The sequence below is a fragment of the Sceloporus occidentalis genome, unplaced genomic scaffold (assembly GCF_023333645.1).
Source record: "Sceloporus occidentalis isolate IW3139 unplaced genomic scaffold, rSceOcc1.0.p SCAF_163, whole genome shotgun sequence".
Lineage (NCBI taxonomy): Eukaryota > Metazoa > Chordata > Lepidosauria > Squamata > Phrynosomatidae > Sceloporus > Sceloporus occidentalis.
Window position 1 is genome coordinate 783,311 of NW_028317143.1, and position 16,218 is coordinate 799,528.

At 45.2% G+C, this 16,218-nt stretch overlaps 1 protein-coding gene across 1 annotated transcript in view; it reads left to right on the forward strand.

The window, feature by feature from the left end:
* Positions 1-16,218, forward strand: part of LOC149279520 (sideroflexin-5-like) — a 76,990-nt gene that overhangs the window by 35,441 nt on the left and 25,331 nt on the right. The window contains exons 10-12 of the mRNA XM_089501078.1: positions 6,910-7,000; positions 10,785-10,900; positions 11,983-12,068. Of these exons, the coding sequence (XP_089357204.1) occupies positions 6,910-7,000; positions 10,785-10,900; positions 11,983-12,068 (293 nt within the window). The remainder of the gene's footprint in view (positions 1-6,909; positions 7,001-10,784; positions 10,901-11,982; positions 12,069-16,218) is intronic.

Genomic DNA, 16,218 nt, shown 5'->3' on the forward strand with positions numbered 1-16,218 from the left:
CGTCTGTGCCTAGCGCCAAAAAATACGGGGTAGGATTTTGTCTCCGCATCTACAGGGATCCAGTACAGGTGGAGAGGCAGATAGTAGATGGATTGGAGGTGTCTGTTTAGAGGACTTTCATTTCGGCTTAGAGTTGTAAGGTGTGTTGCTGTCTCTGCTATATGAGATCCGGGTCTCTGCGCATGCACAAGCAGCAGGCGCTTCTCCATCTTGTAGGTCCTTGTCTGCTAAATACGCTGGAGTCAGCCATAGGGATTTTTTAGATATTATAGATTAGATCGGGGGAGTGGGAACCAAATGATGGCGGCGTGGGGCTGCATCTCTGAATAATTCACTATATATTGTTAGCTGAGATAATTAACTATTGCTGTTATCAATACGCATGGAGGCGCCGAAGCTGCTAACCAATCAGAGATCACATCGCTCATCGTTTACAGTGGAGGAATCGACGTGATGCGCCAGATGACACGCGAGTAACGATGTCCGCCATCGCACAAAATCAGAACAAATCTCACTATGCGCAGCTAAGCTGTGTATTTTCTGGGATTCTCCGCTTTTATAGAAATAACTGATTTTCTCTTCATAGGCGTACAGAGGCCCTTTATCACTCCCATCACTCCTGTGTTCCAACAGCCCTTTATCACTCCCATCACGCCTGGGTTTCAAGGGCCCTTTACCACTCCCATCACTCCTGGGTTCTAATGGCCCTTTATCACTCCCATCACTCCTGGGTTCTAATGGCCCTTTACCACTCCCATCACTCCTGTGATCCAATGGCCCTTTATCACTCCCATCACTCCTGTGCTCCAATGGCCCTTTATCGCTCCCATCACTCCTGTGTTCCGATGGCCCTTTATCACTCCCATCACTCCTGTGTTCCGACGGCCCTTTATCACTCCCATCACTCCTGGGTTCCAATGGCCCTTTATCACTCCCATCACTCCTGGGTTCCAATGGCCCTTTATCACTCCCATCACTCCTGGGTTCCAATGGCCCTTTATCACTCCCATCACTCCTGGGTTCCAACGGCCCTTTATCACTCCCATCACTCCTGTGATCCAATGGCCCTTTATCACTCCCATCACTCCTGTGATCCAATGGCCCTTTATCACTCCCATCACTCCTGGGTTCTAATGGCCCTTTATCACTCCCATCACTCCTGGGTTCTGATGGCCCGTTATCACTCCCATCACTCCTTTGTTCCGATGGCCCGTTATCACTCCCATCACTCCTGTGTTCCGATGGCCCGTTATCACTCCCATCACTCCTGTGTTCCGACGGCCCTTTATCACTCCCATCACTCCTGGGTTCTAATGGCCCTTTATCACTCCCATCACTCCTGGGTTCCGACGGCCCTTTATCACTCCCATCACTCCTGGGTTCTAATGGCCCTTTATCACTCCCATCACTCCTGGGTTCTAATGGCCCTTTATCACTCCCATCACTCCTGGGTTCTAATGGCCCGTTATCACTCCCATCACTCCTGTGTTCCAATGGCCCTTTATCACTCCCATCACTCCTGGGTTCTAATGGCCCTTTATCACTCCCATCACTCCTGGGTTCTAATGGCCCTTTATCACTCCCATCACTCCTGGGTTCTAATGGCACGTTATGTTCGCTGATCCATGTTTAAGTTTAAAAGGCTAATTTATTGTCAGCAAACCCTTTTTTCCATGAAAACAGCTCAGTCACCCCAAACCTTTGAACATTATTTATTATTATCTGATATAGCTCCTGTATGTAGTTTGGCCTGCGGTGTTGGCGTGTTCAGCCGTTGTATGTAACATGTGTGCTCATTCTTCGATCCCAGGCTACCGATACATAATTTTTAAGGGCTGTGACGATTCTAGAAGAAAAAAAAGTAATTTCTATTTAACGCTCTTAATATTCGCTGTAAACGCGGAGCTGAAAATGTATTCCACGGCCTGAAATTTATTCATCATCCACGGCTGAGGTTTTTTCGCGAGCGGCGGAACAGCTTTAAAACATTTATTACACCCGGACCCCAGCTTTCTGCCGCGCAATAAGGCACCGCGCGGGGGCTTCCAGCCGGCCTGTCTCCGCCTCGCATAACATGACAAGACTTCTGGAGTGCAGCGGGTGTATCGGCATGAAACGCTGCGCTCTGGGCCGGGGTATTTCTGTTTGACAGCTTCAGTCATCAGCTCTCCGCACCCCAATTAGGACGTAAATTATCAACGTTATTATTATTAACAAATTATCGCTAAAAATTCTCCTAATTGCTTTTATTTTTTTTTACTTTTTTATATCCCTTTGAAATATGGTGAATGGCAGCAGACGCAGCCGCTCGTTATTTAGCGTTGGGAAGCGGCCATCTTGTCTGAGACGTCGCCTGTGTGATAACGTGGAGGCTGAAACGTACCGCGGGCGCCATCTCTAGATTGTAAGCTCCTGCGAGCAGGGCCTCCTGTCCAAGCTTTCATCCGGGAGACCGAGACGTTCTGTGAAAGAGTTTGAGTGACAGCCGCTCTGAGAAGGTGCGAGTGACGCTTGCCGTGGCGAGTGAGCGCTCGCTGAAGCCGGTGTAGCTGATCGGAAGGGGTCCGTGGCTTTCACCTGACCTCTTGTGGCTGTTCTGGAGAAATATGGCTGCCGCCTTTAACCCTTTAACGCCTTATGGAATGATTACCACTGTGATGGGAAGCCCCGGGGTGCCAACGTAGATCGCTTACGGGACCCCTTCCGACTTACCGACCTCTGCGTCACTCCTCAAGACCCCCGACGCTCTCGTGTAAAAGAACTCTCCCCGTTTATATCGCATAGAAACCCAGACTCGTTACTCTCACATTCCGGTATATTTTTTTTGCAGTGTTTTTATCTATAGATTTTTTCGCTCGTTATGTCCTGGTTTGTTCCCGTTATACAGCGCTGCGGAATATGCTGGCGCTATATAAATCAATAATAAATACACGTCATACTTGTATTAAATTGCGAAAATGAATCCACGCGGGATAGGACTTCCTGCGGCTCCGGACGCTTTCGGGCGCCAGGGCGGTTGTATTGAAAGGGTTAAGAGGAGCCAGCGTTGCCCGAGAATGGCCTTTTATTGCCGGCTGCGGCTGTTATCACATATTAATGCTTTTCCTCCCCAGCACCCGGCCTTCCGAGAATCAATCGGCTCTCCGGAGACAGGCAGACGTGTTGATTGAGCCCAACGGTGGGAAATGGCGGGATATCCAGCTGTTTTGGGGGGGGGGGGGGGGGTTTGGTTGTTTTTTTGGACTTTAACTCCCAGCACACCTGTAGGCTGCCGGACATGATGAGAGTTGGTGTTGAGGAGCGGGTGGAAAGCCATTATTAACGCTGCAAAAACATCTGAACCCCTCGAGTGACCGTGAAGCCCCCCGTTTCCTCCTGTCTGGGGGGGCTTTGGTGGGATTACGCTTAGCGATACTTTATTATGGTAACCGCTAGAGGCGCGCCACCCCCCCATCATTTATTTAGGGGCCCTATGGCATTGACACCAACTGCACCATCATTATATAATAATATAATATAAATATAATGCAAATAATAAATGTTACAGGCAAAATATTTAGCGGGCGCTTTACGCGTGACTTTAACACGTTACGATGTATCGGAGTGGAAAAGCAAAAGGGCCCTGATCTTATGAGCTTGCAATCTATTGGGGGTACAGAGCTTCAGGAGTATGTGGGTGGGGCTAGCCTCAGATACCTTACATCTGTATGGGGGTGGGCGTGGAATGGGCGTGTCTAAATGCCACTCCCACAACCCGGAGACGGACCGCAGGGACTTCAGTCGGAGAGTTCCCAGACATATGTATTTACCTTGGGTGGGGCGCTGGGTCTGACCCCCTCCAGGGCTGCAGAGCACCTGGGTATGATGTCATCCAGGTGATCTGTGACATAAATGCGCACTATTTATTTAAAACAGTTTATGGTGACTTGGTGTAATGGTGTAAACGAGCAGCAGCACGCAGAGGGGTCCTGATCTTCTAAGAGGGTCGTCCGCCCAACGGCTGGAGGCTGCCGCCCTCCTGGACGCTCAGTCTCACTACAGGAATAATACAGACCCCGCATTAAAACGACCACCGAATCTACTTGGATCCGCACGCGTTATCTGAAGCATTCTCTGCCGAAATATTTTGTATAACGGGATAAAAGATCTCGCTCATGGAAAAAACGCAGCGCCCTTTCCGGACGCAGCACCGAAAGGGTTAACAGATTCCCAAAATTGATTGTTATACGCTGGGGCGAGGAACAGGTTAACGGCTGGCGGAGGCATTATTTATTTATTTGATAGAGCCCCCCCCTCTCTCTGTCTCTTTTCTCGCATAACATCCTCAGGTTATTTTGCACCGTCTCCTACGTGACGAAGCCCCTGCGGGGTTTTTAATCCCGGTCCCTCTCCCCGATAATTGTGAGCGTTGCGCCGAGTGGCTGCCTCTGACAGCTCGCGAACCTGGTGTTATAGCCCATAATCACTTTGTGCCAAGTGTCCGGGGCCCCCCGCGGCCCTCGGGACTCTCGGCTACTTATTGTTTTCAAGAAACATTTTCAAGCTTTGGCCAGAAATGAGGACGCGTCGGGGCCCCGCTTTGTCACTGTTTCCCCCGCGTCTACAGCTTGCGGAGATCATCTCTGATTCCTGGTACAGACGAGAGGTCCGCGTTAAAGCTGCAGTTCCCCTGCTGTATGTTAACATTCACTAATCCCTTTTATTACCAATCATTTTCCCGAGCATTAAAAACTTTAGCTATACACAGAACCTGCCGGCCCCATCCGGCCCCATCTTGTCTGCCATTTTACTCGCTGTGAAGGCTGAAACCTTAATCGGTCGTTGGTCTCGTCTTAGATTCAGGAGCCGTATGCCGATCCCATGCATGTTTAATCCCCTCACTGTATTACCCTCTACCACCTCTGCTTTGAGCCTGTTTCACTTATCTACATACCTGGAAACTTTGTTAATATTTTTTTCTTTTTGCAACAGAATACGACCTCTCCTGGTGTTGCAGAAAGGCTGATGGAACTTTAGCTTTTTTCCCCCTATAAATAGTCTCTGTTTAATAAAATGTATTTAAGGAACCAGAGTCATTCTGCAGCTCCAAAGGTTTACTAGCTATGTAAGCCCTTATAATTGAATCAGCACCCTTCGTTTGAGCTTGTCGCTGACCAGCTGCCTCCCGGTCCACCATTCTTGTACCCACCATTCTTGTACCCACCATTTTTGTACCCACCATTCTTGTACCCAACATTCTTGTACCCACCATTTTTGTACCCACCATTCTTGTACCCAACATTCTTAAGACTACGCATGAACAGAATCCTCAACACCTGTTATGTCTTATTGCTTCAGCCATTCCCATTACCCGCTTCTGTCGGGCCGAATTATAACCTTTAGTAGTTTGGTGAGCGGCCGCTGCCCTCGTTAATGGAATGCTATGGTGGCCGGCGGTAGTAATTACTAAGTGAGATGTCGGCCTGGTCGCTGTCATCATGTAAGTAATAAGCGGATGGAGTGTGTTAAAGCTGCCGTCCCCGGGAATCGGTGAGTGTTATTTCTCCCCAGCCCTTGGGATATAACTCACTGCCTGCAGGAACAGTCTGAAACACGGACTCATTATTTCATGAGATTGACTTGAAATCTCCATAAACGTCCCTTTTTTCTTTACATTCACAGCTGGGCCGGAGCGCTCTGACATAAGGCGATTACCGCCTTTTAACTGCTTTAGCTTAATATGCAGGGGGAGTGCCTTCAGACTTGGACTACATGGGGTTAATCGAATACATGACACCTTGAATGGTTTTGGACATTAATGATCCATGAAGAACCAGCTGGACCATGTATATCCCCTTACATGATCCGCAGACACTGATCTACAGCTGCCAACCCGGCAGGAGAATCCTTTAGATTGCGAGCTCTTGTGACGACGGCTCTCGTGGACCTTTGACCTTGCGCACCTCAGCCCTGTTGGATTTTTAAGGTGCTGTGGAATACAGTTGCACTTATTTATAAAGCTAAGTGTAAGATCAGAGTTCTAAGAGCAAACATTGGATATTTTATCGAACGCGTGGATGTGAGCGCCCCACGCTGTAGCTCACAAAACACCCGCCTGTGGCGGTCTAGGCATCCCTTTTCTATGACGGTGCCATTCCTTTGGTTGTTGGGGGCCAATCGACTCGGAGTTCTTAGAACGTTCACTTTTCCCCTTTGTTCAACATAACACGAGGCTGTTGCTCATTGTTCCTCTCTGTTGTATAAACCCCATAACAAAATGGCCTTACGGTCCCTTGCACAGGACCTGCCTTCATCGCATTACCGCTAGCGTTACGTTAACCGATGCAGAACTTTCAGCAGACATGATCCACATGACTCTTACGACCAAAACCTTGAGGAATTATTCCCGAATCCAAGAGAATGGAGCGACTAGATGGGGGGGCCGACAGGGGCCGATCTGCTGGCAGATGTCTGTTTCTGGTGACAGCGTTTATTAGTGATGGTCCATTCAATACAGGTTTTTATAGTGAATAAGCCCGATGCCTTGGTGTTCTCCTCCAGTGGCGTTTATCACATAATTAATCCAAGAATACGTTGCGTTCCCTTCTGCCGTGGCGCCTAAACGGAGCGTCCTGGCTATATGATGCAATAAGTTCACACTAAATACTAAAAGAGGGGCTGTGGTGCTGTGTTGTACAGCAAGAGCTGTAAACATATGGAGTCCGCCGGCTGTGGGGCAAATCATTCATTCCAAACTACTTTTATTGTCTTAACTGAGAAAATAGGCAGTTTTAAGAGGGGTTATTTTCAGCCGTTTTATGAAAAAATGAGAAAAATAACTTAAAGAGGACTAGCTATGGGATATGAGTTTCCCGGGTTTTAATTCTAGATCGCGCCAGGGTTGTAATCTCTCTCCATTATTAATTCTAGGTTGGCCTTAACGTTCTGGTCCAGAGAGCTCACAAGTTTACCCCTTCCACTCGCCTCTTGATCCAGCGGTTCGTGCCGTTCCCAGCTGTAGGTGAGTGAATGATGCGTACGATATGTTAATACGTGTGCGTGTATTTGTTGGGTTTTTTTGTTGTTTTTTTTTCTTTTTAACCATCATCCTTTTTGTTCGTTGTTGTGTTTGTCTAACAGTTCCTGATTACACCCAACAAGGGCCTGCAAATGAAGCTGGTGCGGTCTCATTAACCTTCACACCCCTCTTCCATTATCTCGCGTTTGTGTTATAACTTGCCTCTTTCAGAACTCAAAAACCTTTCTAATTGCCGCCTTATACTGTTTCGTGTCACTTTCACCTCCGGGGAGAGGCTATTAGTTTTGCCAAGGAAGCTCATGGGTTTAGTTAATTCATCAGCTCAGACCTCTTGACTCGTAAATAAATAAAGCACAGCTTTTGTGTCCCAGAGGGGTCGCTGTGTACTGGAGAAAGCGCCCTGCCACGGACCCGCAGGCTACCGAATCCACACCATGGACTGATGGTTTGTTGGACCTGTTGTACTTTATCATTCTATCATTCATGTACTTTGTGTTTTGTTTCAAGCTTATAGACATCCAATGAGAGGGTTCACTGATGGTTCCAGTAGAACTTTCTTGGACTGGGAACCAGTTGGAGTTGTTGTACATGGGAGTCAGCAACGCTACGATTTACATGATGTATCACGTGGTCATGAGGGCTTTAGAGTCATGATGGGCAGAAGGGCACAACCTGTAAGCACCGTTACCTTCATTTCTAATAGATAAAGAAAGGTAACGGCGCTCGCAGATTGTCCCCTTCCGCCCATCATGACTTATGACCGAATCATGTAAATGGTAGCGTTGCTGACTCCCAAGTACAACAACTCCAACTGGTTCCCAGTCCAAGAAAGTTCTACTGGAACCACCAGTGAACCCCCGTTGGATGTCTGTGAGCTTGAAATATGTCTCACGTGTACCGGTAGTCTGAGTATCACCAGGCAAAGTGTGTCTGTGGCGGTTTCACGTTGTAGGGGCAGAGAACTTAAAGTGGAGTCTTCGCATTGCACCTCATCCCAAGCGCTGACTTGCTCTGTCTAGTGTAAAAAGCAAATAAACCTCAGCAGATCTGTCATTTTATTCTTTCCTCTGAGGGTTTAATCGCATGAGAACAAGTAAAGGTTTTTTCTAGCTTCAACAGCCTAACAATTGCTTGCTTGTGGGGTCAGCACAGCATTTAGATTGTGATCCTTTTCAACAAATGATAAATTTATGAAAAAAAAAAAAACGTTTCCCTCATTGACGGCTGTGCTGTGTGCGAGGGTCACTACGGCCCCGGAAGCTTCTATCACCCTCAGCCGGACAGGAGCTGGTGAAGACTCTATCCCCGTGTCGCTTCCCATGCAAATCCTCAGACCCGCAGACGGATTTCTCTCTCTGTCACAGCCGCATATATTAAAGCTCACCAATTATTTTAAGAAAATGGATTAGAAACCACAGGGGAAAAAATACCATCTGCGGCCGTCCCTTCCTCACTGAGAGATCATTCACGAGCATATCCAGAACATCTCATTTACACCCATTAATCACACCTAACTGTTTAATACGGCTAACACCCAATAAATCAGAACTATCCAGAGTTTGAAAATATTCCTTTCACTCATGCAGCCTTCACTTTGCTGAAAGCTTTTATAACCCTGAGAACAAGTCATTGAAATGGTAATTAAGGGTAGGCATGTACAGGTTTTTTTCCCTATGGTGGCCCACGACAGATACAGTTATGATATAATCCGGCGTAATGTATGGTGTTTGTGAATAGCACATGGCCCTGCAAACTTTTTATAACCTTAAGGACTGTTTTTGACTTCTTTTAATGGCTTCTGTGAAATACATAGGTAGGAGTGCAGAGAAGAATGGATACCACAAGGTCAGATCTTGATGGTCCTTGGTTGGTCAAATGTGGAGCTACAGAGAAGAAGACAACAGAAAGCATAGGCATTTTGCTCCTGCTTTATAAGAGGCCTTTGGTTCCTTTAGCCTGCCTTGTGTTGGGGTTCTTTGTTCAGAAAGAATTTCCAATAGACTCTCGTCCAAATGGGTCCATATACCAGTGAAGCCATTAGGATCCTGGAGAAGCAACGTTTCACCCAAACCCTCAGCACCTTCACATGATTCCACGTCCCTTGTCTTTATTGTCTAATGGAAGAGAGACAAGAGATCTTTGCATCTGATAGCACAGAACTATGTCTCCTCGCCCTTGTTGGCCAGTGTCTAATGGCTACGAGAGTATGATGTGGTGGAGGACCGTTCTCTGACACAGCTTAGTGTACCTTCCATCGAACCTTAGGGATTGTGAACCAGTGCGGATCTTACTTTGGATACAAGTAATAGAAAACAACAACGCATGATAAATTGTTTGAGATCGGGCTTCACTCCTGTGCAAGTTCTACCTGCAATTAAAAGTGTAGTTCAGACCCTGACATCCTGAGACTAATAGTCAAGAGTTCGTCTTTAACCTATCACTTTATGAAAATCCAACAGTATGGATATTCACGAGGGAGAGCTCCATTGCAAGAATTCTGCATTAAACATTCTAAAATCCCCCTTATTGTCCAATCGCCTTTGAGTTCGGTGTCAAGTCTACAGAGACAAAAGGACCTTGTGGTGACCAGGATTAGGAATTTATTTCAGGTGAAAAAAAACACAAGATAGGGAATTTACTAAATTCTGCTAAAACCCCCAAATTAGGACTAATGATTTCCTCGCAGAGATGGAGCATTAAATTAATATTGTTAACATTGGAATGGGGCCAGCTGGGTGGTATGTGAATAATTTATTTTGTTAACTACCGCGCCACGAATTCCAGCTATTTCTTTCCGAAATGTGTGTGCATTCATATTTTCCTTGAACTTAGTTCATCTTTTACTGTTTTGAACAATATGGTTTCCAGTGTCATTTAGATTTGTAAACAGTCTGTTTTTCATTTTTGATTGACTGAGGGTCACCAGAACATATTGTTTTCAATGCAGAAATGTTCCCTGGATGATTTTTAATATTTAATATTTCTTTTTGTTGTTATGTATAATTTTTCTTAATTTACCCTGAACAGATAAAATTTAGAGCATACCAGATATAGACGTAAGAGATCGTAGATCATAATTGTCTTTAAAATATAGATAAAATATTTTTCATATAATAGATATATATATAATATAATATAAATATATTTATATTAGTGCAGTGCAAATGTATTAGGAAGGTGTGAAAGGATGCATCCGGAACCCCGTCTGCTTTGTAATGTCTGCCTGGGAGATGCCTTCCTGAGATGGTGTAGCTACCTTGTGAGTTGTTGCTGTTCTCAGTGCTGCCATGGTGGACGTCTTCAGCGACCTCACCTTGTTAGTGAGCTTGGCTGTTACCCAGTTGTATTCCTCCTACACAGCCGTTTCTGTTTCAGTTAATGATTTTGTTTCAACCTACATAGTAAATCGACGATGATCAGCACCTGTTTGGTGTAATTCTTTAATCATACGCGTAGCTATATGCCTACAAAATCCCTGACTGTATGTAAGTGCGCCAAGCAGAACTGATGCTGCAAAGGCAAAGGGTGGTCCCAGCAAATCGATTTGATTTTAGATTTCTCTTCTGTTCACTCACTTTGTATTTTGTTAAACGATAAAAAGTAAACTATTAACAAGTCTATTTCTGAAAGCACTTACTTTACAGCATTTCTTTCCCCACCTGCCTAAAACTTTTGAACAGTACTGTATATTGCCTATATACACACACACAGGATGACATTAAACCTTTTAGCCCAATTAATACCGTTGACCCTTTATTTTTTTAAGCAAGCGCCAATATTTGCAACGTGGTCCTGATGAGACACGGCGAGCTCGAAGAAGGCATTGATGTTCTTGACGGCAGCGGAAACATCGTCGGTTCATCGAAAATAGCCGCAAAACGCGTGGGTGTTTTATTTTTTCTCGATCCAAACATTTAATGCATGTTTAATAACAGCCAGCGGGGCCCTGGAACCCTTATAATCCAGATCCCCTCTGGGGTGGAACACTAGTGTACCTGCTAGTGTGTATGTATGTATATATATATGTATATTACACGCACACGTACATACACACACTAGCACGTAGATAAAGTTTTATTCAGGCCACGTCTTGGACACAAGGAATGGATTTATTTTTTATAATCCGTGGTTGTTTTGTGCCCCACTGGTTGTGCTGGAAGACATTGATTAATAAGTCCCAATATTTTTGATTGGTGTTAATTAGTCACAAACCAGGATCGTGTTTTTTTTGCACGGTGCAGCTTTTTGCAGGAATAGATTTTTAATTTTTTTTGTAGCGAAACGACCCCCAGCTGTTCTAGTTCTGCTCGCGAACGCCCGTCTTTAAAGGCTCTACGAAGAGGGAAGGACCATATGCTTCCAGTTATTTCATACAAACTTTATTCTCCGTCCCAAGGGATCCATCGGATTTTAACGTTAGTACGAAAATCTGAAAAATACTTATTAAAACTTTAAAATTATCCATATGGCTCTAAGCAAAGCACTGGGTTATATTTATCTAAATGCAGAAATGTTTCATGGACGAGGACGCACTGAAAAGTAAGAATTCTACGGATCAGACCCCTTCCTACTCCCCAAAATAACCGCTACCCCCCCCCCATTTGTTAGATGAAATGAATATTCTTTGATTGACGTACACGCAGCTTTCGCTGAACATCTTTACGGTGGAACGTCACGACACACGTCACAACACGATCGGCGTAACACCTTTTAAAAAAAGCCTTATCATGTCTCGTGATTGAGAGAGAACTTTTTAACCCCCCCCCCTCCAAAAACAAAAAAAACTCTTTATCAACCCTTTTGAAGAGCGCACAAAATGTCAAAAAAATTTCGGACCGACTAAAAGCTCATTTTCTCGATGGTTTTTCGAGAGTTTATGTTAAATAAAGTAAAATAATAAAATATGGTGATGGGTCACATGGTTGTCCAGATTAGAAGCATCTCACTCCTCTGTGTCTTCTCAGGCTCTGCTCGAGACGGCTCTCACCAGAGTGGTGCTTCCGATGCCGATACTGGTCCTACCTCCCATCATTATGTCTGTACTTGAAAAGTAAGTACCGCAAACTTATGTACAATTGTTACAATCCGAGTCAATGGACTTAAAACAGTAGACTTCATTAGCATTGCCATAAAGCGTCAGCTCAGTGCGGTGTTTGAGCCGGGAAAGTCACCCAAAATGTCACATGACTGACAGCGACCGCGCCTCCAGATCTGCAGATAAAGAGCTGTGGGGTATATTACTGTATACAGCAGTGGGGGATTATTATAGTATACCGTGCGGGGGGGGGGTTATATTACTGTATACAGCGCTGGGGGGTTATTACTGTATACAGCGCTGGGGGGTTATATCACTGTATACAGCGCTGGGGGTTATATTACTGTATACAGCGCTGGGGGTTATATTACTGTATACAGCGCTGGGGGTTATATTACTGTATACAGCGCTGGGGGTTATATTACTGTATACATCGCTGGGGGGGTATATTACTGTATACTGCGCTGGCGGGGTATATTACTGTATACAGCGCTGGGGGTTATATTACTGTATACAGCGCTGGGGGGTTATATTACTGTATACAACGCTGGGGGTTATATTACTGTATACAGCGCTGAGGGTTATATTACTGTATACAGTGCTGGGGGGTTATATTACTGTATATAGTGCTGGGGGGTTATATTACTGTATATAGCGCTGGGGGGTTATATTACTGTATACAGCACTGGGGGTTATATTACTGTATACAGCGCTGGGGGGTTATATTGCTGTATATAGCGCTGGGGGGTTATATTACTGTATACAGCGCTGGGGGTTATATTGCTGTATATAGCGCTGGGGGGTTATATTGCTGTATATAGCGCTGGGGGGTTATATTGCTGTATATAGCGCTGGGGGGTTATATTACTGTATACAGGGCTGGGGGTTATATTACTGTATACAGCGCTGGGGGGTTATATTACTGTATACAGGGCTGGGGGTTATATTACTGTATACAGCGCTGGGGGGTATATTACTGTATACAGCGCTGGGGGGTTATATTACTGTATACAGGGCTGGGGGTTATATTACTGTATACAGCGCTGGGGGGTTATATTACTGTATACAGGGCTGGGGGTTATATTACTGTATACAGCGCTGGGGGGTTCTATTACTGTATACAGCGCTGGGGGGTTATATTACTGTATACAGCGCTGGGGGGTTATATTACTGTATACAGCGCGGGGGGTTATATTACTGTATACAGCGCTGGGGGGTTATATTACTGTATACAGTGCTGGGGGTTATATTACTGTATACAGTGCTGGGGGGTTGTATTACTGTATACAGCGCTGGGGGGTTATATTACTGTATACAGCGCTGGGGGGTTATATTACTGTATACAGCGCTGGGGGGTATATTACTGTATACAGCGCTGGGGGTTATATTACTGTATACAGCGCTGGGGGGTTATATTACTGTATACAGTGCTGGGGGGGTATATTACTGTATACTGCGCTGGCGGGGTATATTACTGTATACAGCGCTGGGGGTTATATTACTGTATACAGCGCTGGGGGGTTATATTACTGTATACAACGCTGGGGGTTATATTACTGTATACAGCGCTGAGGGTTATATTACTGTATACAGTGCTGGGGGGTTATATTACTGTATATAGTGCTGGGGGGTTATATTACTGTATATAGCGCTGGGGGGTTATATTACTGTATACAGCACTGGGGGTTATATTACTGTATACAGCGCTGGGGGGTTATATTACTGTATACAGCGCTGGGGGTTATATTACTGTATACAGCGCGGGGGTTATATTGCTGTATATAGCGCTGGGGGGTTATATTACTGTATACAGGGCTGGGGGTTATATTACTGTATACAGCACTGGGGGGTTATATTACTGTATACAGCGCTGGGGGTTATATTACTGTATACAGCGCTGGGGGGTTGTTCCTGTTATTTATGCTGAAGAAGAAAAATATTTTTTCCGTGGGGCTTTAAATAAATCTCGGGGCTTTTAATTGTTTCATTTTCCTTTCTTCGTCTGGCGCGCGGCGGTCTTTACTATGCAGCTTCCGGTTGTTTGCAGCGATTATAGAAGGAAATGTACATCAAACAAAAAGGTTTCAGATATCGGGTTGGATGCAAAGCCCGGAACCCGACTGACTGATACCCCGCGGCTTGGCCAGATGATAACAATATTGCCGGTTACTTAGCGTATTGAATGAGCTCCCTACATGCTGCCATATTTCACAGCGAAGAATATTTTTTCCCTGTAGGGCGTAGAAAACAGAAAAAAAACCCAATTCCCGTAAAACATTAAAATAACGAGCCGTCTGTAGCCGAAAAAGTGAAAATCTTCTGTCGTTCCTCAACAGTCCTTTTCTTTCTTTTTTATGCTTTAAAGGAACCCAAAAAGGGGATTTCTGAAGAAAGGGGCTTTAATTGTTTATTGGTCTGCTTGAAAACGTTTAAGTTCATAATTCCTGTGCTAACTACAGCGAGGATGATGAGCGACGCGTTCGTCTAATACAGGGGGTTACGGGATTTTGGGGGAAACCGTGTGCTCGGTAATCAGTACGTGTGTTAGCGTGTATGTATATATGTGTATGTATATATGTGTATGTATATGCGTGTATGTATATATGTGTGTATGTGTATATATAAATCCATTCAGGTGACTGACAGACAGCACAGAGGTTAAGTAACAGCGGCCGGCTTCCTTGAATTTTTCCTCCCCTGCACAGGAACGCATTCCCAACCACGGAGAGAAATTATTACATGGAAACCGCGAGCACAATCTGTACCGGATAATAAAAAAAAAACTACTAGGTGTCTCAGAGCCACTTTATATCTGTCAAAGCCGGCGGGGGGTCCGCGGACCTGTCACTGCTTTAAATTGAGCTCCTGCCGGTTGATTGTGATTGGGGGCTGACGCTCCTGCCTGGGGGGTAAGAAAGAGTCGAGCATCTTGTTTATTTCATTCTAACTTTCTGTATTAAGAATAACTTTCCTATAAGCTGAGGTGGCGGTGTCCGCGTTTCCATGACATCACATTAAACGTATTCTTCCCGGTGAGCTTCTCCCTCCCCTGCTGGGAAGTCGCTGATTGTCGTTGATTGGTTCAGGAAGGCTTTGTAAGCATGGAGTGGGGAGCTTCAGATAGGAAATGAATTAACTAATGCAAGTTCTGCCACGTTGAGATGCAGTCTCAGCTTCCATGTGGAAATCATGGAAATCTTGACTTGTTATTACTAAAAGATCCCGTTAATTGAGTCACCTGGATTCAAGCAGGGACATCAACCGTGACATACTGGTAGGAAAAGCACTGATTAGGGGGTCTTAGATTTGTTCATATCGAGTGAGTCGGCTCCGGACTGTGTGACCCTGAGAATCTGCCCCGTCACCCCGAGATCCCGATTTTGGGGCAAATCCCTGACAGTCCCCAGGTATGTATCGATAAGTGAATGAAATGTTGCTGAATGCTCTGAACTGGACGGTTCTCTTCCAGGAAAAGAACGAATAATGGGGGCCTGCAAATAGATATCAAAAATGTATACTTCAAATGGACATGCGTTATTATTTTCATTATTGTTTTATATAGCGCCACCATATACCGCAGCGCTGTACAATTAATTATCATTTAACACTATTATGGCTTTAAATTGGATAGGCAGGGTAGCCTCGTAACGTGTGGGGGCTGTAGAATCCTACTAGGGGTGGCTACTACGGATATTTCACTACCTTAGTGACCCTTAAAGCCCCATCCCCACCGACAGACGGAGTAAACTGGGACAGTCCCTTTACCCCCAGGAGTCCAGCGGGTAGCCCTCTTATCTACCCCCTTTTCTCAATGCTCGGGTAAACTGGGTAACTTGGTCACCAACGGCTACAGGACCTAAACAATGGAAGTTTTTCTTTTTTGGAGGAAGGAACGGTTGCCCCTCGGTTGCGCTCGCTGCTTGATACAATAAGTCGCGTTACATTGTTGCACAAAACTCAACAAAGAGCATGCAGAAAGCTTTTAGAAGACGGAGCCTGTCCTTGTAGTTAGAAGTTTTTACTGTAGAGCCAAAGTGTGACTTTTTTTTCGAAGCTGATGAAATATGTCTATTTATAGACATGGTTAATATGAAAATGTGTATTTTTATCCCTAATGCGTGCTGAACCCATTAGAGAAATGATGGTCCCCGTCAGATCCAGCAGA